General features: G+C 43.9%; 2 protein-coding genes across 2 annotated transcripts in view; one reads left to right on the top strand and one right to left on the bottom strand.

The window, feature by feature from the left end:
* INKA2 (inka box actin regulator 2) overlaps positions 1–23,217 on the top strand; it is a 68,557-nt gene that overhangs the window by 24,890 nt on the left and 20,450 nt on the right. The gene's annotated exons all lie outside the window — the stretch shown is intronic.
* Positions 10,343–12,967, bottom strand: LOC143817274 (uncharacterized). Its single transcript, XM_077298534.1, has 3 exons — positions 12,934–12,967; positions 11,732–11,811; positions 10,343–11,632 (listed from the first exon to the last, which is right to left on the bottom strand). The coding sequence occupies exons 1-3, from the start codon at positions 12,965–12,967 to the stop codon at positions 11,258–11,260; spliced, it is 489 nt and encodes a 162-aa protein (XP_077154649.1). The 3' UTR covers positions 10,343–11,257.

Below are 23,217 nucleotides of genomic sequence, written 5' to 3'. Positions count from 1 at the left end.
GCAGAGGGTGTTGTGGAGTAAGAGACAGTAGGGTCTCTGTCAGGGGTGGGATCCTGACAGAGGCTTGGCAACGAGGAAGAACGAAAAGGGACCGCGCCTGCTCCGGGTAGCGGCGGTGCCCAAGAAAGGACTAGAAGCGAGATAGATTGTGCTGAGTGAGAAACGAGATCAAGCAATAGGAGAATACCAGTAGGGGTCGTGCTGTAAGACCGGAGCAACACCCTACTGAGGCGCACTACCGGTGGCCGGAACGCCGAGGGAGTATTATAACATTCAGCTTCAAGCAATACTCTAAACAGCGGCAGGACAGTCAGTCTCAGGCGGGCTGTCTAACACATATCACCTATGAAGTCTTGGGAGGCAATTGCGGGAGAGGGGCGTCTCTAGGGTCCCGGAAGAACTCCAGGCCTATCCGACAAACGGGTGCCGTTCTAACTGTAACATCAGGAAGGGACGGAAGATTAGAAGAACATCATTTAATCGAGTTGTGAGGGAACTTAAGGAACAGACACAACGGTTGTGGGGTACTTTCCGTAAGCACAGCAGGGAAGGACTACAACACATAGCGCTTAGAAGGAAGGCACCGATTTCCACCTGTGAAGTGAACTCTGGAGGTGCCATTGGACCGGCCGGACTTGCGTAGCCTGGCGAACCGTATTCTGGACTGAGGACCCAGAGATCTTCAGTAAAGAGGTAAAGAGACTGCAACCTGGTGTCCTCGTTATTTACCGTGACCTGCACCCCACAACTGCACCGTTACAACACCACTATTTGCACCGGACGTCCCCCACTGACAGACAGGGCCACGGACCGGGTCTAGCCACCGTGACAACCCCAGGACTCTGAGACTCAGAGGCCCGGCTCCGGGTACCCCTCGGCCCTGTGGCGGTGTGGGGGCGCTCCAGTTCCAACGCGGTTCAGGGCCAAACCGACTTCTTTCTTAAGGTAAAAAAAAACAAGATTGTAAGCTTGCGAGCAGAGCTCTCATTCCCCTTGGTATCTGGTTTGATCTATGTGTTTATTGTTATGCTGTAATGTCTATTGTATGTAGAAGTCCCCTCTAAAATGTAAAGTGCTGTGGAATTTGTCGTCGCTATAGAAATAAAATTATTATTAAGTGTGCATAATGCTGTAACAGCAGGGTTTAAAAAGTTTTAATTTTTTTTAACTTGAGAAAGGTGCCAGTAAGGCGCCAAAATGCGTTGGAACACAAAAGGCTCCTCATTGACCACAGCAAAGACCATTCAACATGAAATGAAAGTTTTCCTCTTCCAGCTATGGGACCGCAGCAGCAGTTACATGCGTCTACAGGCAGTGGGCCTTCACACAACACCACCAAGTGAGCGCATCCTCCCGCCTTTCACTACCCTTACCAGACGATGCTACTTTGTGCTTTGTGTGTGTGCACTTTTGTCACCCAAACAGTTCTAGGACTGTGCATCAACAGATTACACGCCAGACCTAAACCTTTTATTCTACCAAATTATCATAGAAAATCAATGTTTGATGTCTCTGTACATTCACATTACTATGTTATACTTTCTTATACCCTCATCTTACCAATACGTTAATATTGGAATAGTTTAGCCAGCAGTGGGTTAAGCTGTCTGGTTGTGTCTTAATCGGGAACACAGGATAATGACTGTCAGCATTGCGGTCACTTGGACAGAGGAAATAGATTAATCTAATATCTAATCTATTATTTCCTCCATGGACTAATGTCCATCATCGCAATGAGCGAGTGTTACCAATAGTCATGTAGTTTAGTGTTAACCACATGAAGGAGCAGATCAGTGAAGCCAGAGTTTGTCATGTCAGTCTAAAGCCTCCCCCATTAGACTAATGGCTGAACCTGCCTATATCCATAGGTCCAGCCGACACTCTAATTTGTATGAATGCCCCGAACAATTTATTGTCAGGGGAGATATTGATCCAGCATGCCGATTTCAGACTGACGATCCTTTTGTTCTCCTGGAGATGAGCCTCCGCCAAGAGTCTATTCATCAAAATGTTGGCCAATGCATCTTTCGACCAACAGCCATCCCCTGTGTATGGCAGGCTTTATATACATAGAGTAAACAGTCCATAGGTAGATGCAGCCATGGTGTCATTGTTTACATGCTGGAGAGCCTCTGAATAAGAACATTGCATTGATAAAGGAGAATAATGATCTGTTTGACCTTCAAGTCATTTTAAGACTTCAAAAGTTAATTTAGCACCTCACTGAGGAATGTGGCTGGGATGCTCATGTCTCTTTAATTGCATTACTAGCAGCTTAGAAGTAAGATGGGCTGTGCTACCTTCATCACCCAGCAAGAATCAAATGGAGATTAGCAACTAATTCAGTGAGGCACAAACCCCTTACATCTCCTCCTGCTTCCATGGGAGGGCCGGGTTTCCTATCAAAATAGGATGTTAAAATGCTTTCAGAAACATTCCTAAACATTGAAATTGCATTACCAAGAAGGAAAAGTCTTGAAGTTGTGGCAATCACAGGCTCAATAGACATGTTAATGATAATGATATGCAAATAATGAAAAAAGGTAATACTATTTTAAAAACATCTCATTTTATAATTTATTCAGTATTGAGTATGAACCGGCAGAAATCCCCACACATCAGTTTACCAAAGTATAGAGAATCGATAAGACCATAGTTGTCAACACTCATGGAGCATCCAACAAAAAGCAAAATCAGTAATGCATGACTAAGCCGTCACTTGCAAACATTCAATGGCTGACCACTATCTTCCGTGATCCCCTCATAAACATCTCTGGCAGCAGCTCATCTTCTGTCAGAACAGAGGATCAGTTATTTTAAAATTTAACAAAAAGGCCAGCAAAAGCCAGAGTTGTGCAAATTTGCCATTTTCACACCAGTGATGGAGGTGCAGCAGGGGCGTGATGCCACAGCTTCTCTATTTCATGACGAGCGCTGATGTTTCTTACACCACAAAGCTTACTCCAGTCAAGGACTAGGGTACGATTTCTGGCATGGCGCTTTGATGGCGTCACTCTTTCGATGCTCCTGATTCATGAAGAAGCGTGCACCTCTTCATAAGTCAGGAGCTCCTGACTCCACCACGCCCCCTCATCAAGACGGGTGAGAAAATGGCCGGTCTTGATGAATCAGGGTCTATGTCTTTATGATGTATAATTATGACCTAAGCCAAAAGTTGTAGAGAAACTACAGCTATGCATTTCATGCGGTAGGCATGTTTGCCAAAATGCTGTAAGTCTTGAAAAGAGACAAAACTCAGCGCAAACAAGCGTTAATGTAACTTATGGGCCCCAATTCAAAATCTTTAATAAGATAACTGGGCCTCCTATTTACCGTGTAGAATCCATAATATTGGTTTGTTCCTTTGTAACAGATAGGCCAATGCATGTATTAGCACCCTACGAAGAATGTTATTTCTGATCACCACGCTGAATGCACTTGGTCACACAAATCATCTAGATCCGCTGCTGGCAGCTCCCTTTGCAATTATCGACCAATGGTTTCCAGATGGGCTCAAAGAGAAACATGTCTGGAGACGTTGCAGGTCATGGTAACACGTTTAGGCCATGCAGGCTGCTTATAGTAGCACAAGCAACATGCAGCCTGGCCTTGTTGTGTTGACAATTAGCTCATGAGACAATTTGGAGAAATGGCCACAAAATCCATGTAATGCCGAGCTCTTAGTGTAACTGGAATGAAGACTAAAAGAGTCTGGCTGCCTTGCATTATGCCACCCCACACCATAATCCCAGTAGTAAGACCAGTTTGATATTCCTAGATGAAGGTCTGTTTATTGTGTTGCCCATCTTTGGCTATCACTGCTCACAAATCAAAAGCAAGCCTTACCACTGAAAATTATAAACCTCCATTGACATCTTGCCCCTCATTGATTCGAATAGGGGGACAGATCCGCAACTGAGCACATGAACAGCTGATCAGCGGTGGTGCTGGCTGTTGTATCCCCACCGATTAGATATTGATAACATATCAGGATAGGTCATCAATGTAAAACTTCTGGACAACCTATTAAAATAGGCTTTGTATGTTTGTTTGTGGAGGTCTAACCTCTGGAATCCCAATGAACACCAGTATAAAGCGGTTGTGATGCTCATGCTCTTTATTCTTTAGACATACAGAACAGCTCGTCATTATGGACAGCCACGGCGGGTACCGAGGCTTAATGCGCTTTGTAAAAAATTAGTGGATGGAATATTCTCTAGAGCTTGGTGGCACCTTCATTCTTCTGATCGGATGGGTCCAGATCTTCACCAATAAAAAATTGTTGGTCTCTCTTAATGATAGGCCATCAATATCTAAGTCTTAGAAACCCTTACCACTCATCCTACCTTATTAAAACCTTGTATTAGTTCCTTCTCCTTTGATGATATACTGTATGTTTAAAATTCAAGGTGTTCAAAAGAAAAGTCATACATGCAAATGGCAACAATCTACTTATTAGAAGGGCAAGCATAACTGTATTTGTAAAGGAGGAAAGACAAGCGTGATGCAACTTGTAGGATATCACATACGGTACATAGTCTTAGAAAGCCATTTGTACAGTAAATCCATGATCTTTTTTAAATAACCCTTATAAAATGTTTAGGCACACCAACACAAGATTAGAAATGGTGCCCGTCGTTGTCCCCTTTTTGTCACCCATCACACCACTTTCGGGTGCACTTGATATGATGAATGTCCCCTCAATTTAGCCATATGATTTTTGGTCTGTATATTACATAGACTCCCAGCTGGTTGTATAGAACAGTCCAACAGAACACTTTCTCCCATTCCTCCTTCTCTCACTCTCTCATTAAAATGCACTCCAAAAGTCTACCAAATTGTTCCCAAGGGAGATAAGCTGGTCTGTACATATCTCTCAATGTCAACGCAGACTGACAGATCAACACTTGCAGATCAGATTAGCTTCCCAGGGAATAATGTCTTATTTCATATGTAAGAATCTCTTATTTTCTGTCTAATGCATTGAAGGGACATCTTAAAATATGCAAATCTCTGACTACAAAGAAAATAGTCAAGAAATAGAAAAAATTACAATCATAGTTTGCTTTATATATATGATATTATGCTATAGATAACATTACATTTTGTTGTATATAATATCATATTACCAAATAAAAATTATATTAAAAAAACACCCTAACAAAACAACTAATCCTCTGTTAAAAATAAATATACACCTTTTATCTATTAGATTCTTTTCCTGTCTAAATGTGTAATTTAAAGAATTACTGCTATGTTATGTTTTTATGTAAATCTTGTAGCATCAGAATACAATAGGCATGTTTGGTGTAACAGAGAATATAAGATAAAACTGACTCAAAATCTGCAATTTTGGGCTTGATCCCGCTTAACCACAGGGGGCTCGGGGCCTTTTCATAACTTCATATCATTGCTCCATAAGAACCTCAATATTTGATGCCAAAAAATGGGATTGGATCCTGGTAGGAGAAAGCAAGAAAATGTTCCCCAAAGAAAACTTTTTCCGTATTCCAACATAGAGATCAGGTACACATTTTCTCAGTAAATATGTCTACTAAATAAAATCAATTTACAGAAGTGTGGAGAAGCCAAAAGATTATACTTGTCAACACTCATGGAATATCCAAGAAAAAGCGAGATCGGTAATGCATGACAGACCAAGCCGTCATTTGCAAACATTCAATGGCCGACAACTATCTCCTGTGATCCGCCCATAAACATGCACACTCAGCTTGTACAATGCATTTTGATTTCAATGGACAGTGGGAGAGAAGCAGCTGCCAAACATCTCTGACAGCAGCTTATCTTCCACCAGATGATCAGTTATTTAAAAATTCAACAAAAATGGATGGCAAAAAACAGAGTTGAGCAAAAACATTGTGAATTTGCCATTTTCACACCAGTGATGGAGGTGCAGCAGGGGCGTGATGCCACAGCTTCTCTATTTCATGACGAATGCTGATGTTTCTTACACCACAAAGCTTACTCCAGTCAGGGACTAGGTAAGATTTCTGGTGTGGCTCTTTGATGTACATGTCACTCTTTAGATTCATGAAAAAGCGTGTACCTCTTCATAAAGCTGGTGTCACACTTACCGTATGAAAAATCGGTCCGAGTCTCCCTGCCGAGAGTCGCACGAGTGTCATGCGAGTACAATTCAATTTTTCACACCTCGCATCCGATTTAGATCCTAATGCAGTACGATTGCTATCCGATAGCAATGCGATTTTAAGAAGAGCTTTTACATAACAGCAAATCTCTGTCATTTGCACATCGTTTTCAAAGGAAATATTCGTCAAAACACACACATATACAGCTCTAGCAAAAACTAAGAGACCACTGCACAGTTTTATAAAAATCAGTTTCTCTACATGTCTGACAGCCATTCCATTCTAGTGTCAGTTGAATTCCAACCAGAGGACACCTCATTCTACTTAATGTGCTTCTGATTAGGTGACCACTAGTGTTGAGCGATACCTTCCAAAGGCAATGGTCCCCAACCTTTCTGACCTTGAGAGCCACATTCAGCTCTGGGAGAGGGTCGCGAGCCACATCCAAGTCTCGACTCCCTTACAATAATGGCAACCAAAGCCCCCATTATGGGTATGATGATAATCAAAGCTTTTCCACATAAATCACCCCAAAGCATAATACCAAGATCCAGGGGTTATCACAATACCCCTTCAGTATTCTCCCATCAATCACTCCCAAAACATGGTTGCATATAGCTTCAAGCACCTCCTCTCCCAGGTAGTATCATCCAGTTCTCAGCTTACCATACTTAAACTATATCTAAACGAAAGACCAGTATATGTGCATCCACATCTGCTCTTCTGTGCAGGGCTGCTCACAAAATTCATAATTTTAAAATGTGATCTTCATACCTGTTTGCTAGATCTGGAGCTAATGCACCAAGCTGGCAGACAGCCACAATACATGGGACCGTGAGCCACATGTGGCTCCCGAGCTACAGGTTGGGGATCCCTGCCATACAGTCTAGCAGGCTCACTACTGAAGATGGCTTTGCTAAGTCAGAACACGCCCCCCCAGTATGACACACGCTCCCGAAAATGACATCCTACCTGGAGGGAGCCCATACAATCTAGCATTTACCCTGGAGGCAGAGCCGCGCTGCTGTGGAGCAACTGTGAGGTAAGTATGCAAAACTTTTTTGTTTTCTGTACAAAATGAATTAAATGGGTGAGCGGGGAGGAGGAGAAATTGCACATGACAGGGGAAGGAGTAAGGGGGACTGCACATGATGATGTGGGGAGGGGGTTTAAAAAGGGACTGCACATGATGATGTGGGGGGATAAAGGGGTACTGCACATGTTGATGTTGGGGATTAAAGGGGATAGCACATGATGTGGGGAGGTGGGTTAAAGGGGACTGCACATGATGTGGGGGGGATAAAGGGGTACTGCACATGATGATGTGGGGAGGGGGTTAAATTGGACTGCACATGATGTGGGGAGGGGGCTTAAAAGGGGACTGCACATTATGTGGGGAAGGGGTAAAAGGGGGACTGCACATGATGATGTGGGGGTAAGGGGGGACTGCAAATGATGATGTGGGGAGGGGGGTTAAAGGGGGACTGCACATGATGTTGGGAGGGGGTTAAAGGGGGACTGCACATGATGATGTGGGGGGGTAAAGGAGGACTGCACATGATGATGTGGAGGGTTAAAGGGGTACTGCACATGATGTGGGGAGGGGGTTAAAGGGGGACTGCACATGAAGTGGGAGGTTAAAAGGAACTGCAAAGGATGACATGGGGTAAAAAAGGGGACTGCACATGATGATGTGGGGGGATAAAGGGGGACTGCAGATGATGTGGGGGAGGAGATTAAAGGGGGACTGCACATGATGATGTGTGGGGATAAAGGGGGACTGCACATGATGTGGGGGGGACAAAGGGGTACTGCACATGATGATGTGGGGAGGAAGGTTAAAGGGAACTGCATATGATGTGGGGAGGGGGGCAAAAAGGGGGACTGCACATGATGATGTGGGGAGGGGGGTTAAATAGGGACTGCACATGATGATGTGGGGGGATAAAGGGGGATTGCACAAGATGATGTGGGGGGGTTAAAAGAGGACTGCACATGATGATGTGGGAAGGGGGTTAAAGGGGGACTGCACATGATGTGGGAGGGGGTGAAAGGACTGCACATGAAGTGGGGAGTTAAAAGGAACTGCAAAGGATGACATGGGGGTAAAGGGGACTGCACATGATGAAGTGGGGGTAGGGGGACTGCACATGATGAAGTGAGTGAGGGGACGGGAGACTGCAAATGATGAATTGAGAGTGAGGGAAGAGGGACAGCAATTGATTTGAAGGTGAGGTGGGGAGAGCAAATGATGACTGGGAGAGAGCAAATAGTGATGAATTTTGAGGGTGGGGGAGTAAATGATGTATTGAATGTGGAGGTAGAGCTGTTGATAATGAATAGAGTGTGGGAGAGAGAAGACATAACAATGAATTGGGGTGGAAGGGGCATGTAAATATAATGAGTCGGGGGAGATGGAGGTACATAGTGGGGGGTGCTGAGTATGCAGTGACTGGTATTGAATTGGGGGAAAGCGTACAGGTGCTAATTAATTTAAATATTAGGTGGGGAAAGTGGCTATGTATAGCTAGAAGGGGCTCAGTGGTGGATTATAATTTATATTTGTAATGATGGGTTGCATAATAACCAATTATATATTGATTGTGGGTTCACCTCTGTATTCAGATGTGCAGTGTAGAAGAAAGGGAAAAAGAGGGGAATGTGCTCTGGAAGCGGTGCTCTAGATAACTGTGTTATTTTATGCAGAGATGAGTCCTGGCTGGAAGAAGTGATGGCAGTCTGCGCTGCATGAAAAAGAAAAGCAAAGATGAAGGACTTCAGCTAGAGACGTCACTTGTGAGTCAGTGTGTTAACTGTACACTGACACTATACACTGTATACTCTGTACAGAGCTCATGTGTATAATGTCACCAGTGATCACTATATTATCTGTACACAGACACTGTATACAGAGGTCCTGTGTATAATGTTAATGGTGATCACTGTATTTCCTGTACACTATATACAGAGCTCCTGTGTATAATGTCACCAGTGATCACTGTATTACCTGTATACTGACACTATATACAGAGCTCCTGTGTATAATGTCACCAGTGATCACTGTATTACATGTACACTGACACTGTATACTATGTACAGAGCTTTTGTGTATAATGTTACTGGTGATCACTGCATTATCTGTACACTGACAGTAAATACAGAGTCCCTGTGTATAATGCCACTTGGTATTGTGTTTTTTTTTTTTTTAGTAATGATCAGTATGTTAGTGTTCAGTCACTATGTGATGGTAATATGTGGTCTGGCCATGGTGTGGTGGTATGTGTTCCTTCTATGTGATATTATTTGGTCACTATGTGGTGGTAATATGTGGTCTGGTCATGGTGTGACGGCATTTGTCCCTTGTATGTTGTATTAATGGTCATTTAAAAAAAATGTATGTGACTCATTCCCTTAAAGAAAAATACATAGAAATATATTTATATTTAATAGGTTAGAGTAGAGTAGGGTCCAGCCAAAGGAGTCTACCATGTCATGGTGGCGGCTTAAAAATTCTTTTGGCCAGAACAAAAGCTGCTGGCTATGTATGTGATCTGGTGTTTGATGGGAACTGTTAATTTCTGATTGATGAGGACGTGGTGAAGTTGAGTTTTTCCAAGAGTGGGCGATGGGATGGTGGAGGCGGAGCTGGGGTGGAGCCTGGGCGGAGTCTCAAGGTGGCCCGAAAATTTTGCCAGTATGAGGCCCCAAAATTCCTAGTTGCAGCCCTGTCTGTAGGGATCAGGCAGACCTAGCTAAGAATCAAAAGCTGAAAATGAATATAAATGTTTATATGGTGCCTTTGATATCAAACTTGGAAGCATAAAGGAAACATGTGAATGTGGTTTTCTTAAAAAAAATAAATAAATAACACAAATTGTAGTATAATTTCTCTCAGTATCTGAAATTATCATTAATTTTAACCTACATCCGTACTTAAATTATTACTAACTAGTTGTAAGATCATAATGTCTAAAGGTGTTACTCCAGAAAGAAAGTAAACTAACACAAACAAACTGAAATAAATGTGCAGGAACAGCTGCTGTAGTTGCAATGCGAAAGCAAGAAAGAAAAGAGGCAACAAAATGCTGCCAGCGCAAATATGTAAACGGCCATATTTATTACACAGCTCCTAGAAATGTGAGGTTCTTAGCGCACATTTTGATCAAATTGTGCGAGCCCATCTGCCAACGACAAGGCGACCTCTTCAGATGGGACCTACACTAACACTACACTAACCGGTATAAATAAAGCTCCTATGTCTAAAGTTGTTGATCCAGAAGAAGGCAAAAAACCCTGGACACACTCAGCCAATTTGTGACTCAGGGAAAAAATTCCTTCTTGACCCCGGGAAAAGGCGATCAGTCCTAGAACCCTGGATCAAACCCTACTACTAATACTATCGGTATTATTATCCTCCCACATTATCTATTGTTATTTATTATTATTGTTTCTATTCTAAGTAATGTTTATTCTAATATTAAAACTAAATCATTACTATATGCTTATTATTAAAATACTAATTTAATAACTGCTTTTTGTCCTTTTTCTTCCTTATTATAAATATTCTACTATTGCAGCTTTAATCATTTTTTTGTTATAACTATAAAAAGACTATTGTACCTTTTCTACTATAAATATTACTACTATACTATGTATATGCTTTTGATCCAGAAGAAGGCAAAAACCCTTAGACACTTTCAGCCAATCTGTGTCTGAAGGGAAAAATTCCTTCTTGACCCCGGGAAAAGGCGATCAGTCCTAGAACCCTGGATCAAGCCGCCTAATTCTATTAAAATGTGTATAGCTGGCTACCTTGTTATGACAACTACTTCTCTATATCTTATTTATACTACTGTAACTAATTGTTTATATTGTTATTAATTATTATGAATGCTACGCCGCTATCAATAATAAGGTCCCTATGTTACTTACTGCTAGATCAAACCTGCTGTTATAACTACTATTATTACTTTTACATTTTTATTCCTACTATTTTTTTACTATTTTTACTACTTTTTGTTACTACTGTGAATAGCTAATGTTAAAGTTTTGCCTACTACTATTAATATACTGCTGCTCTAATATTTTACCGCTCTTATTACTATTCTTTTTTTATACTTACCTCCCAGTATTTGCCGTATATGATGTTATCGGCTGAGAGGTCCTAGCAGGATTGTCCAGATGATGTTCTTCTTTCCTCTCAAATACTGGTTAACATATTGGAGGATGTGGCACTGCGTGGTCCTGCTGCTTCTTCTGGCCTCTGTCCTGCTGCTTCTTCTTGCCTCTGTTGTGGTCTTTCTTCCGGCGCCGATCTTAATTGTGATTTTGACCTTTTTTTTCTTCCTTTCTTCTTTTGGGGTTCTCTGCTCTTCATCCAGGTCCATACACAGTATTTTAGCCCGCATCGCTCTTGCTTCTTGTTCTGTGATCTGGGTCTTCATGGATGGTGCAGGCTGTTCTTCATATTCATGCCTTGCTGTAAATTTCTTCTGGGCTTCTGGGCTGGTTGGCATGAGGCGCTAAGAAGACAGCAGATTAAGTTACTCATGTACAGTAATAAGACATTCCTTAAACACCCTTGTAAAATTAAAGACAGCGGTATTCGTCTTCTCACTAACCTCCATCTTGTAGAGGGGTGACGGCAGAAACTTCATACAGAAGGCCAGTCTTCTGAATGCCTCCTCCGGTGTGATATCAACTGAAGAGAAAAGAACCAAATATTAGGATCACCCATACCCATACAGAGAGGATGTGACAGAGCGGCACTACTGGTCGCCATATTGCTAACCATCCCGCTAAATTCTAGGAACAGAATTGTCAGTAAGAAGAAGATAGAAAAATGTGTTTTGTACATGGAAGATGCAATCATTCTGTAGCCTTCATGGCCAGTGATAGGATTCCCCTCTCTACCTATGGAGCTCACGTTCTACTCAGACCGGCGATGTCAACCTCTGTTGGGAATCAGTTTAGCTTTCTGGTATTTTTTACAGCATATATCTGCAGTTCTATAGTTACCCCCCAAATTACTGGAAACCTGACACCTCCCAAAGATAAAGAAAGGTGAAGCCGTTGGGAGCCGTCTGACCACAGGACAGAGAATGTTTGCCTAAAGGTACCTTCACACGAAGCGACGCTGCAGCAATAGCGACAACGATGCTGATCGCTGCAGCGTCGCTGTTTGATCGCTGGAGAGCTGTCACACAGACCGCTCTCCAGCGACCAACGATGCCGAAGGCCCCAGGTAACCAGGGTAAACATCGGGTTACTAAGCGCAGGGCCGCGCTTAGTAACCCGATGTTTACCCTGGTTACCAGCGTAAAAGTAAAAAAAACAAACAGCACATACTTACATGCGTCCCCCAGCGTCTGCTTCCTGACACTGACTGAGCTCCGGCCCTAACAGCACAGCGGTGCTTTCACTTTCACTTTAGGGCCGGCGCTCAGTAAGTGTCAGGAAGCAGACGCTGGGGGACGCATGTAAGTATGTGCTGTTTGTTTTTTTTACTTTTACGCTGGTAACCAGGGTAAACATCGGGTTACTAAGCGCGGCCCTGCGCTTAGTAACCCGATGTTTACCCTGGTTACCAGTGTAAAACATCGCTGGGTATCGTTGCTTTTGCTTTCAAACACAACGATACACAGCGATCGGACGACCAAATAAAGTTCTGGACTTTATTCAGCGACCAGCGACATCACAGCAGGATCCTGATCGCTGCTGCGTGTCAAACGAAACGATATCGCTAGCCAGGACGCTGCAACGTCACGGATCGCTAGCGATGTCGTTTCGTGTGAAGGTACCTTAACAGTGTGAGGAATCTCACCTGATCCAGCGCAGGATGAAGGTCCGGTCCACATGGTCTCGCTGTGGTCTTCACTCGTGTCGAAATCTATCAAAATCCTGTAAAATAGCAGAACAGTCAGAATAGGTTTTGGCCATTTGGGCAGATGCCATTGACTAGGGTGTGCTGTTACTGGAAACTTTGGGAAACACCGTCTGTGTGTTTAGGAGGCATTGCCGGGGCAACGGCAACATTGGGCAATGTGCAGGATATGACTGTTATACATCCAATATCTGCCCAGCCCATTATTCTGTGCTGTATATGGAGCACTTTATTTAATGGAGGAATATTCGGAATAAACGACTTCGGTCCGTTCTCCGCTCTGCAGGCGCCGTTCTCTATGGAGGACGGAGCTGATGTTAAATATTGGACCCATCCAATAAGATGTGAGAAGTGGAGACAGCGGAGTATCAGCAGCCGGCTCCTCATCATGTACATGTCTGTATGTGAAGTGTTGGGGTAAATATGAACAATTAGTAACAGAACATCTCGGGTTATTCTGTATGAATATGTGATGAGATAAATCAGCCGTCACTTATATTATATTACAGGTTTATACCTGAAATGTCGCAGTGGCTGCAGGTGTCCGTCCTCACTCTCCACTGAGATAGAACAGACTGAAAATAACTGACGTTTGTGCTTTTTCAAATTTAAATCTAACAATCCTACTGGTTGTTTATTGCCATGGTGACAGAAGTCACTGATAATTTAAAGGGACATGACGGTATTATTGCACTATAGTGAATTTTACTATATGCAACTCCCCTTTGACACCATTTAAGCACATGGAGATGTGTTGTAATTCCCTGCACAGATGATAGGCGCAATAATATGCAGGTAAATGATATGAAGGACCAGTGTCCCATTTGTTCTAAGGATTGGTGCGGGTCCCAGGAATTGGGTCCTAGCAATATGTCATTGTTTACCAAAAACCCTGTAATTGCTTCTACTTCACTGTATTTTGTGAGGTCATGATATCTTATTATCTAGTTGGATTGCTCAAGGGAGTTTTTATTGTGTAATTTACAATAAGAATAGAAGTGTTGTCACCTAGGAGAGGCATGTTCAATAAATATTAGGCTTAGGCAGAGCTACCATCAGGGCATTACTGCCTTGACTGGAGAATGGGGCCCGATGAGCAGAAGGGGCCCACAATGGGTCCCGTCTCTTCTGTTCATCGGGCCTCAGCGGCGCGCTTCTGCCACTGCAGTAACTGAACCTGAGACCGAGATGCAGGTTCAGTTAAACTCTATAGCCGTGCGGGCCTGCACAACAATAGTGAAAAGCCGCTAGCCAATAGGAAGAGAGTGGGAAGAGAGAGGCTAAGTGCCAGAATAGGCGCATACAGATGTGCCTTTTCTGGGGTGGCTGGGGGCAGATGTGTTTAGCCAGGGGGGGTCCTATAACCATGGTCCCTCTCTAGGCTATTAATATCTGCCCTCAGTCACTGGCTATCCCACTCTGACGGAGAAAATTGCACACACACACTACTAACATTATTAGTGAGGACTATGTAAAAATATAACGGATATGAAATGGTTTATTGTATGTAAACCATGTCTCATATGTCTCATATCCTGTCGGGTTTGGTAAAGAGATGGCAAAAGCCGGCAATTGAATTACCGGCTTTTCTGCTATCTAGCTCTGTATGAAATATAAGTATATATATATATATATATATATATATATATATATATATATATATACCGTATTTTCTGGCGTATAAGACGACCTTTTAACCCCTGAAAATCTTCTTAATGGTCGAGCGTCGTCTTATACGCCGGGTGCAGACCAATGTGCATATGGTGGGTGGGGGGAGAGTGGTCCCTATGACGAAGAGAGGGGGTGTCTCACAGGAAAGTGTGAGTGGAGTATCCCCCTATTACCTCATTGTGGCAGCGTGGGGTTTCTGTGCTGGTGAGCGGCGGAGGATCCTCTTTGTGCTGCGTGGGTGCTCTGTGCTGTGAGGCGGCGGCGGCGGCGTATATTCGTGCAGCGTCGGGGCTCCGCCGGCATTTCCTCACAGCCTGGAGGCACCGGCAGCTCCATTGCTGCGATGCGGTGGCCTCCGGGAAAATGGCCGCTGGGGGCGGCACATGCTCAGATTCAGATCTCGTCCCGAGCTATCGAGATATCATTTTATTCAACTTTCTATGGCCTACATGTTCATATAGACGGCTTAGGAGGGTTGATCCTACGGACAGATTGTGCTGACATAAACATTCAATCATCAACAGACCTGTGCCCAGTGAATCTGTAATAAGTCATACAGATTGACAGATTGTTAGTCTTTCTTTGTCCTTCAATGTGTAACTGCGCATATCTTAGAGGACCTGGTGTGGAATTCTGCTGCTGTAGTCCATTCACTTCATTGGTCGATGTGCCGTGTATTAAGAGATGCTCCTCTGTATTCCACAGATGTAACACATGGTTTTATCACCATGAGCCATTCTCATCTGACTTCCATCATTAATGTGGCATCTTACACCCACATAGCAGGCGTTGAATAATACATTTTGCACACCACACTGTAAGCTTAGTTATGAATGAGATTCCTAGGACGTCAGCCAGGGGCGGACACAGACTGCAGAGGGCCCCTGTGCAAGAAATCTTCCTGCCCCCCCCCCCATACCGCAACAAAGTTATGTAAACATATAGGTTGTAATATTTATTATGTGTTTAGAACACAACTATCAACTCTAAATAATAAATTTGAGTTCAATATTTAACAACTGAATATAACACAAAGCAGTCATGCAATTCATGTCATATCTGGCAAATCTGGATGTGCTTCTTATTGTGGCCTATGACTTATCAAGCAGCACAGACTGTTATTACTTTATAAACTGGAGGAAATAATACTGTAGTGAGGAGGATTTGATTTTTTTCAAAACGTAAATGGGTTGTCCAGGACTGTTTTATTATTTAACTATGAACCTATGAAGTGATAGGCAGTTCTGTTCTGTGCTGGCCTAGAGCGGTCAAGGACTGCTCCTGCCACAGGTCCTGCTGCTTCATGTCAATAGAGCAGCTTTTCATGTTCTGGGCTGCTCTGTTTATGGGGCATGACTGCCGACCTCATGCTGCTCATAGCCGGCTCCCTGTAGTGATGCAATGGGGAGATGGCTGTCAATCAGCATAAAGCTGGCAGTCACAGCCCTTCAACAGACTAGAAGAGAAGCTGCTGTTCTGTTGATGTGATGTCAGAGGAAGCAGCAGTAGTGGTCTGTGACTACCCTGAGCTGGCATAGGTCTGCACTGGGCAGGACAGGCAGTTAGTTAGTAACTACCTGCCTGTTAGAGCTCAGGCCTATAGTAAAAAAATGTAATGGTTTTAGACAACCCATTTAATAATAATTAGTAAACAACTGTACCCTTTATTGCTAAATACTAAAAACCATTTTACTAAATTTACTAAATCAAATCAAGATAACTAGGCTTTAGTCAGCCATTCAAATGTTTGAATTTAGAAATGTTCACTGAAAATGTATTTCAAACAGTAAAACTCTGTGGAGGTGTGAACAGTTTACTTAAAACTCATTCTCCTGGCCTTCTTTTCAGCAAATTCATCAATAATTTTATTTAAGTTAATCTTTCTAGCACGGTCATTTTCAATTGACAGCATAGAAATAATTTTGGGTAATGTAGCTGTCTGTGCTAACTCTTCTTTTCTTAGTCTGCGCTTTTGAGCTCCGCTTTTAGGTTTTTGGCCAGATGCCATTCTAAAAAAAATGAACATAAATGTATGTTCAGTTGTTCACTATGTGTTCAGTTAACATTACAGACTATTTAACAGATATATTATTGTATTATAAACAATAAAAAGGGGCATAAACACCACAACATATCAACAGGTATGTCAGATGCATGTAGGTGCTTAAAAGGGTTGTCCTCTACTAGACAACCCCTTCTTAAACTACCGTATATACTCGAGTATAAGCCGACCTGAGTATAAGCTGACCCCCCCTAATTTTGCAACAAAAAACTGGGAAAACTTATTGACTCGAGTATAAGCCTAGGGTGGAAAATACAGCAGCTACCGGTAAATGTCAAAAATAAAAATAGATACCAATAAAAGTAAAATTAATTGAGACATCAGAAGGTTAAGTGTTTTTGAATGTCCATATTGAATCAGGAGCCCCATATAATGCTCCATACTGTTCATTATGGCCCCATAAATGCTCCATATAAAGCTGTGCCACATATAATGCTCCATACAATTCATTATTGCCCCATAGTTGCTCCATATAAAGCTGTGCCACATATAATGCTCTATACAATTCATTATTGCCCCATAGTTGCTCCATATTAAGCTGTGCCACATATAATGCTCCATACAATTCATTATTGAATATTGCCCCATAGATGATCCATATAAAGCTGTGCCGCCACATATAATGCTCCATACAATTCATTATGGCCACATAGATGCTCCATATAACGCTGTGCCACATATAAATGCTGCTGCTGCAATAAAAAAAAAAAAATGATGCAGCGCCCCAGAGTCCTGGTCGTTGCAGTACTGATGCTCCGCCGCTAAGGGGGGTGTTGGTACGTCTGATGGCACTGAAGGAGTTCACCTGACCAGGTATCACAGACACCAATACACTTCACAGTCTGGCCTCCAGGGGGAGCTAAGGGTGCTATGTATTAGGCCACTCCTCACAATCTGGTAAAACGGGGTTAGATAGGAAGTTAGACAGAAAGCTGACTGGGTTGGAACCAGGCAACATCCTGTGGCAGAGGGTGTTGCAGGGGAAGATTCAGGGGGGTCCCTGTCAGGGGTGGGATCCTGACAGAGGCCTAGCGAACAGAAAGAACGTTACGGGACCACGCCTGCACTTCATTGCGGTGGTACCCCAAGAAAGGACAAGAAGCGAGGTTTATTGTGAAGAGTGAGAAACGAGATCAATGCAACAAGGAGAAAACACCAGTAGGAGTCGTGCTGTAAGACCGAGGCAACATCCTACTGAGGCGCGTAGCCGGTGGCCGGAAACGCTGAGGAAGTATTGAGCTCCAGGCCTTACTTCAAACCTACGGCAGGACAGTTATAGGCGGGCTGTCTCACCCAAAATCACCTAAGCAGACATAGGGGGCAACAGTTGGAGAGGGGCGACTCTGGGGTCCCGGAAGACCTCCAGGCCTACCCGTCATACGGGTGCGTCCTAGCCATATCATCTGGTGGGACGGAGAAGAACATCAGAATCAGTTGTGAGGGAACTTCAGAAACAGACACAACAGTTGTGAGGACTATCCCGTGGTGCTAAGCAGGGAAGGACTACAACACACAAGCGCTGGAAGGTAGGCACAGATGTCCACCTGCAAAGGGAACTCTGGAGGTGCCATCGGACCGGCGGGTCTCAGCCAGCCCTGTTAACCGTACTTCGGATTGAGGATCCTGAAGCCTTCAGTAAAGAGGTAAAGAGACTGCAACCTGGTGTCCTCATTGTTCATCGCGATCTGCACCACACCATCATCACTCTCCACTTTCACTGGACGCCCCTCAGCAGGGTCACGGACTGGTCTAGCCACCGTGACAATCCCAGAACCGAGACAGAGAGGCCCGGTACCGGGTACCCTTCGGCCCTGCGGCAGTGGGGGCGCTCCAATTACATACTCACCTCTCGTCTCTGCCCGCTGATCCTCACCGTCCCGGTCTCTCTGCACTGACTGTTCAGGCAGAGGGCGGCGCGCACACTATACGTCATCGAGCCCTCTGACCTGCACAGTCACAGCAGAGGACGCGGAAGACTGAGCGGCGCCCGGCGGGTGGATCGTGGACAGGTAAATATGATACTCACCTGCTCCCGGCATCCCTGGCTCCTTCTCCCGGAATGTGGACAGATGGTCTCCGCAGACTCCGGGCACGGCAGCTTCTTCACCAGCGGTCACTGGGTACCGCTCATTACAGGATCCACACAGTGTATCACAACAATGCCGTGTATGTCCGTCGCCGTCGGGGGCCCCCTCCCGCTCTGGGCCCCGGTGCGGTTGCACCGGTTGAACTGGCGGTATGTCCGTCCCTGACATCAGCCTTTCCTAAGATGCTAAAAACCACCCGTCTGCCACCAAATCATTTCATGGAGATCACATTTCATCCCTTTTATTGTGTTTTGCCTGAACGACTGCTGAATCTTTTGACCATGTTTGCGGCTTTGAGGCATTAAGTTGCTGTCCCATGAATAGATGCCTGAACTAGCAGGTGTTATTATAGTGCAGCCATTGAGTTACTAAAAGTAAGCGAATATTTGCAAGATTACAGCTAGGGATTTACATCAATCCAGCATTGTCCGCAGGCTACTTATAAATCATTGCATTTGCAGCCTTGTAACATCAAGACCGATGTCCCATGTTGAGTGATATTGCATCCTACTGGGAATCCTGGCCTTACTGCTGTATGGGGCCCAGTGAACAGCAGTACACAGAGGGGCCCACAGGTCCGGGGCCCCGCTTACACTATGTTCCAAATTATTATGCAAATGACATTTTTCTCTGATTTTCCTAAATGGTTGGTGCAAATGACAGTCAGTCTAATAAAAGTCATCACCCGTTAGATTATACATTGAATTTTATTGAAGAAACCTCCCAATGATAACAGTATAATCTCCAAAATGAATAAAAACTAAAAATGCACTGTTCCAAATTATGAGGCACAGTAGAATTTCTAAACATTTGATATGTTTTAAAGAACTGAAAATGCTCATTTGTGGAATTTGCAGCATTAGGAGGTCACATTCACTGAACAAAAAAGCTATTTAACTCAAAAACCTCTTAACAGGCCAAGTTACATGTTACCATAGGAACCTTCTTTGATATCACCTTCACAAGTCCTGCATCCATTGAGTTTCTGCTTGTATTTCTTTGCATGAAGTCAGAATAGCCTCCCAGAGCTGCTGTTTTGATGTGAACTGCCTCCTACCCTCATAGATCTTTTGCTTAATGATTCTCCAAAGGTTCTCTATAGGGTTGAGGTCAGGGGAAGATGGTGGCCGCACCATGAGTTATCTCCTTTTATGCCCATAGCAGCCAATGACTCAGAGGTATTCTTTGCAGCATGAGATGGAGCATTGTCATGCATGAAGATGATTTTGCTCCTGAAGGCACATTTCTGCTTTTTATACCATGGAGGAAAGTTGTCAGTCAGAAACTCTATATACTTTGCAGAGGTCATTTTCACACCTTCAGGAACCTTAAAGGGCCCTACCAGCTGTTTCTCTATGATTCTGGCCCAAAACACATGACTCCTCCACCTCCTTGCTGACGTTGCAGCCTTGTTGGGACATGGTGGCCATCCACCAATCATCCACTACTCCATCCATCTGGACCATCCAGGGTTGCTCGACACTCATCAGTAAACAAGAATGTTTGGAAATTAGTCTTCATGTATGTGTGGGCCCAACGCAACCATTTCTGCTTGTGAACACTGTTTAAGGGTGGCCGAATAGTAGGTTTATGCACCACAGCAAGCCTTTGAAGGATCCTACACCTTGAGGTTTGAGGGTCTCCAGAGGCACCAGCAACTTCAAATAACTGTTTGCTGGTTTTTAATGGCTTTTTAGCAGCTGCTCTCTTAATCCGATGAACTTGCCTGGCAGAAATCTTCCTCATTATGCCTTTATCAGCACAAACACATTTGTGCTCAGATACAGCCACAAATCTCTTAACAGTACGATGATCACGCTTAAGTTTTTGGGAAATTTCGAATGTTTTCATCCCTTCAACAAGGCATTGCACTATTTTCTTTCCCATGTTACTTGAAAACTGTGACCTGCTTAATAATGCGGAACATCATTTTTAAGTAGTTTTCCTTTAATTAGAATCACCTGGAAAACTAATTATCCCATGTGTTTAAGATTGATTTCAGTGATCCATTGAGCCCTGGGACACAATACCATCCACGAGTTTATTTGAAAAACATAGTTACATAGTTACATAGTTATTAAGGTTGAAGGAAGACTGTAAGTCCATCTAGTTCAACCCATAGCCTAACCTAACATGCCCTAACATGTTGATCCAGAGGAAGGCAAAAAAAACCCATGTGGCAAAGAGTAACTCCACCATGGGGAAAAAAATTCCTTCCCGACTCCACATACGGCAATCAGACTAGTTCCCTGGATCAACGCCTTATCAAGGAATCTAGTGTATATACCCTGTAACATTATACTTTTCCAGAAAGGTATCCAGTCCCCTCTTAAATTTAATTAATGAATCACTCATTACAACATCAGACGGCAGAGAGTTCCATAGTCTCACTGCTCTTACAGTAAAGAATCCGCGTCTGTTATTATGCTTAAACCTTCTTTCCTCCAGACGTAGAGGATGCCCCCTTGTCCCTGTCTCAGGTCTATGATTAAAAAGATCATCAGAAAGGTCTTTGTACTGTCCCCTCATATATTTATACATTAAAATAAGATCACCCCTTAGTCTTCGTTTTTCCAAACTAAATAGCCCCAAGTGTAATAACCTATCTTGGTATTGCAGACCCCCCAGTCCTCTAATAACCTGGGTCGCTCTTCTCTGCACCCGCTCCAGTTCAGCTATGTCTTTCTTATACACCGGAGACCAAAACAATTAAATCTTTATCACACTTAAATCCAATTTGCATAATAATTTGGAACACAGTGTATGTGCTACTGTTCATCGGGCCCCATCGTGCAGCAAAGTGGTGCGCGCTATGGTGCACATGTCGGGGCTGGGGCCCGTGAGCTTTCCCAGAGCTGTGCACAGCCATCTTACCTTGACGGCTGTGCAGCTCCTCCTCCATCCATCTTCAGTTGAGCCTAGACTGTATGGACTCCTTCCATGTCCTGACTGCAGCCCATAGGTATCGGTATCGGATGGTATCGGCCGATATCCGAAAAATATCGGATATCGCCGATACCGATACCCGATACCAATGCAAGTCAATGGGACACAAGTATCGGAAGGTATCCTGGATGGTTCCCAGGATCTGAAGGAGAGGAAACTCTCCTTCAGGCCCTGGGATCCATATTCATGTAAAAAATAAAGAATTAAAATAAAAAATACGGATATACTCATCCGTCCGGCGGCCCCTGGACCTTACCGATGTAACCGGCAGCCTCCGTTCCTAAGAATGAGGAGTTTAGGACCTTCAATGACGTCGCGGCTTGTGATTGGTCACGTGACCGCTCATATGACCGTTCACGCGACCAATCACAAGCCGCGACGTCATCGCAGGTCCTAAACTCCTCATTCTTAGGAACGGAGGGTGCCGGTTACATCGGTAAGGTCCAGGGGCCGCCGGACGGGTGAGTATATCCATATTTTTTATTTAAATTCTTTATTTTTTACATGAATATGGATCCCAGGGCCTGAAGGAGAGTCTCCTCTCCTCCAGACCCTGGGAACCATACACTGGGAACTTCCGATTCCGATTTCCGATATCACAAAAATATCGGAACTCGGTATCGGAATTCTGATACAGCAAATATCGGCCGATACCCGATACTTGCGGTATCGGAATGCTCAACACTAGTGACCACCTAAACCAAATCTTAGTTAATGAAGGAAAATATAAAAAACCCTGCTGTGGTGTTCACAATCCACTTGCAATAGGACAAGTTGGATGGCAAAACAAGTGCTAGTAATATCCCAAAAGTAATAGGAATGAAAAATGACTTTTAACCATGCTAAAGGAGTTGAAAAGAAAAGTCTTGAGTGAGGAAAAGAAGAGCTCAATTCTGGCTTTTCTAGCAGAGGGACACAATAATAATAATAATAATAATAATCTTTATTTATATAGCGCCAACATATTCAGCAGCGCTTTACAGTTTAACAGTTTCAAACACAACAGTCATAGGTAACAATGTTAACAATACAGTAATAAAGCAAAATAAGGGTACCGTCACACAGTACCATTTTAATCGCTACGACGGCACGATCCGTGACGTCGCAGCGATCGTATGATTATCGCTCCAGCGTCGTAGACTGCGGTCACACGTTGCAATCACGGCGCTGGAGCGATGCCGAAGTCCCCGGGTAACCAGGGTAAACATCGGGTTACTAAGCGCAGGGCCGCGCTTAGTAACCCGATGTTTACCCTGGTTACCAAAAAACAAACAGTACATACTCACATTCCGGTGTCTGTCCTCCGGCGTTCTGCTGCTCTGCACTGTGTAAGCGCCATAGCCGGAAAGCAGAGCGGTGACGTCAGACGTCACCGCTGTGCTCGCTTTCCGGCTGGCCGGCGCTCACAGTGCAGAGAAGCTGAGACGCCGGAGGACAGACACCGGAATGTGAGTATGT

This window comes from Ranitomeya variabilis, chromosome 3 (genome assembly GCF_051348905.1).
Source record: "Ranitomeya variabilis isolate aRanVar5 chromosome 3, aRanVar5.hap1, whole genome shotgun sequence".
Classification (NCBI taxonomy): Eukaryota; Metazoa; Chordata; class Amphibia; order Anura; family Dendrobatidae; genus Ranitomeya; species Ranitomeya variabilis.
The sequence above is the reverse complement of the archived record's forward strand: the minus strand, read 5'-3'. Positions and strand labels throughout refer to the sequence as shown.

Excerpts from the sequence above, each read along its gene's own strand:
- LOC143817274 (XM_077298534.1), bottom strand. The coding sequence starts at position 12,967 with ATGTGGACCGGACCTTCATCCTGCGCTGGATCAG. Across the intron at positions 11,812-12,933 it reads TTCATCCTGCGCTGGATCAG|TTGATATCACACCGGAGGAG; the intron begins GTGAGATTCCTC and ends TTTTCTCTTCAG. Across the intron at positions 11,633-11,731 it reads CACCCCTCTACAAGATGGAG|CGCCTCATGCCAACCAGCCC; the intron begins GTTAGTGAGAAG and ends CTGTCTTCTTAG.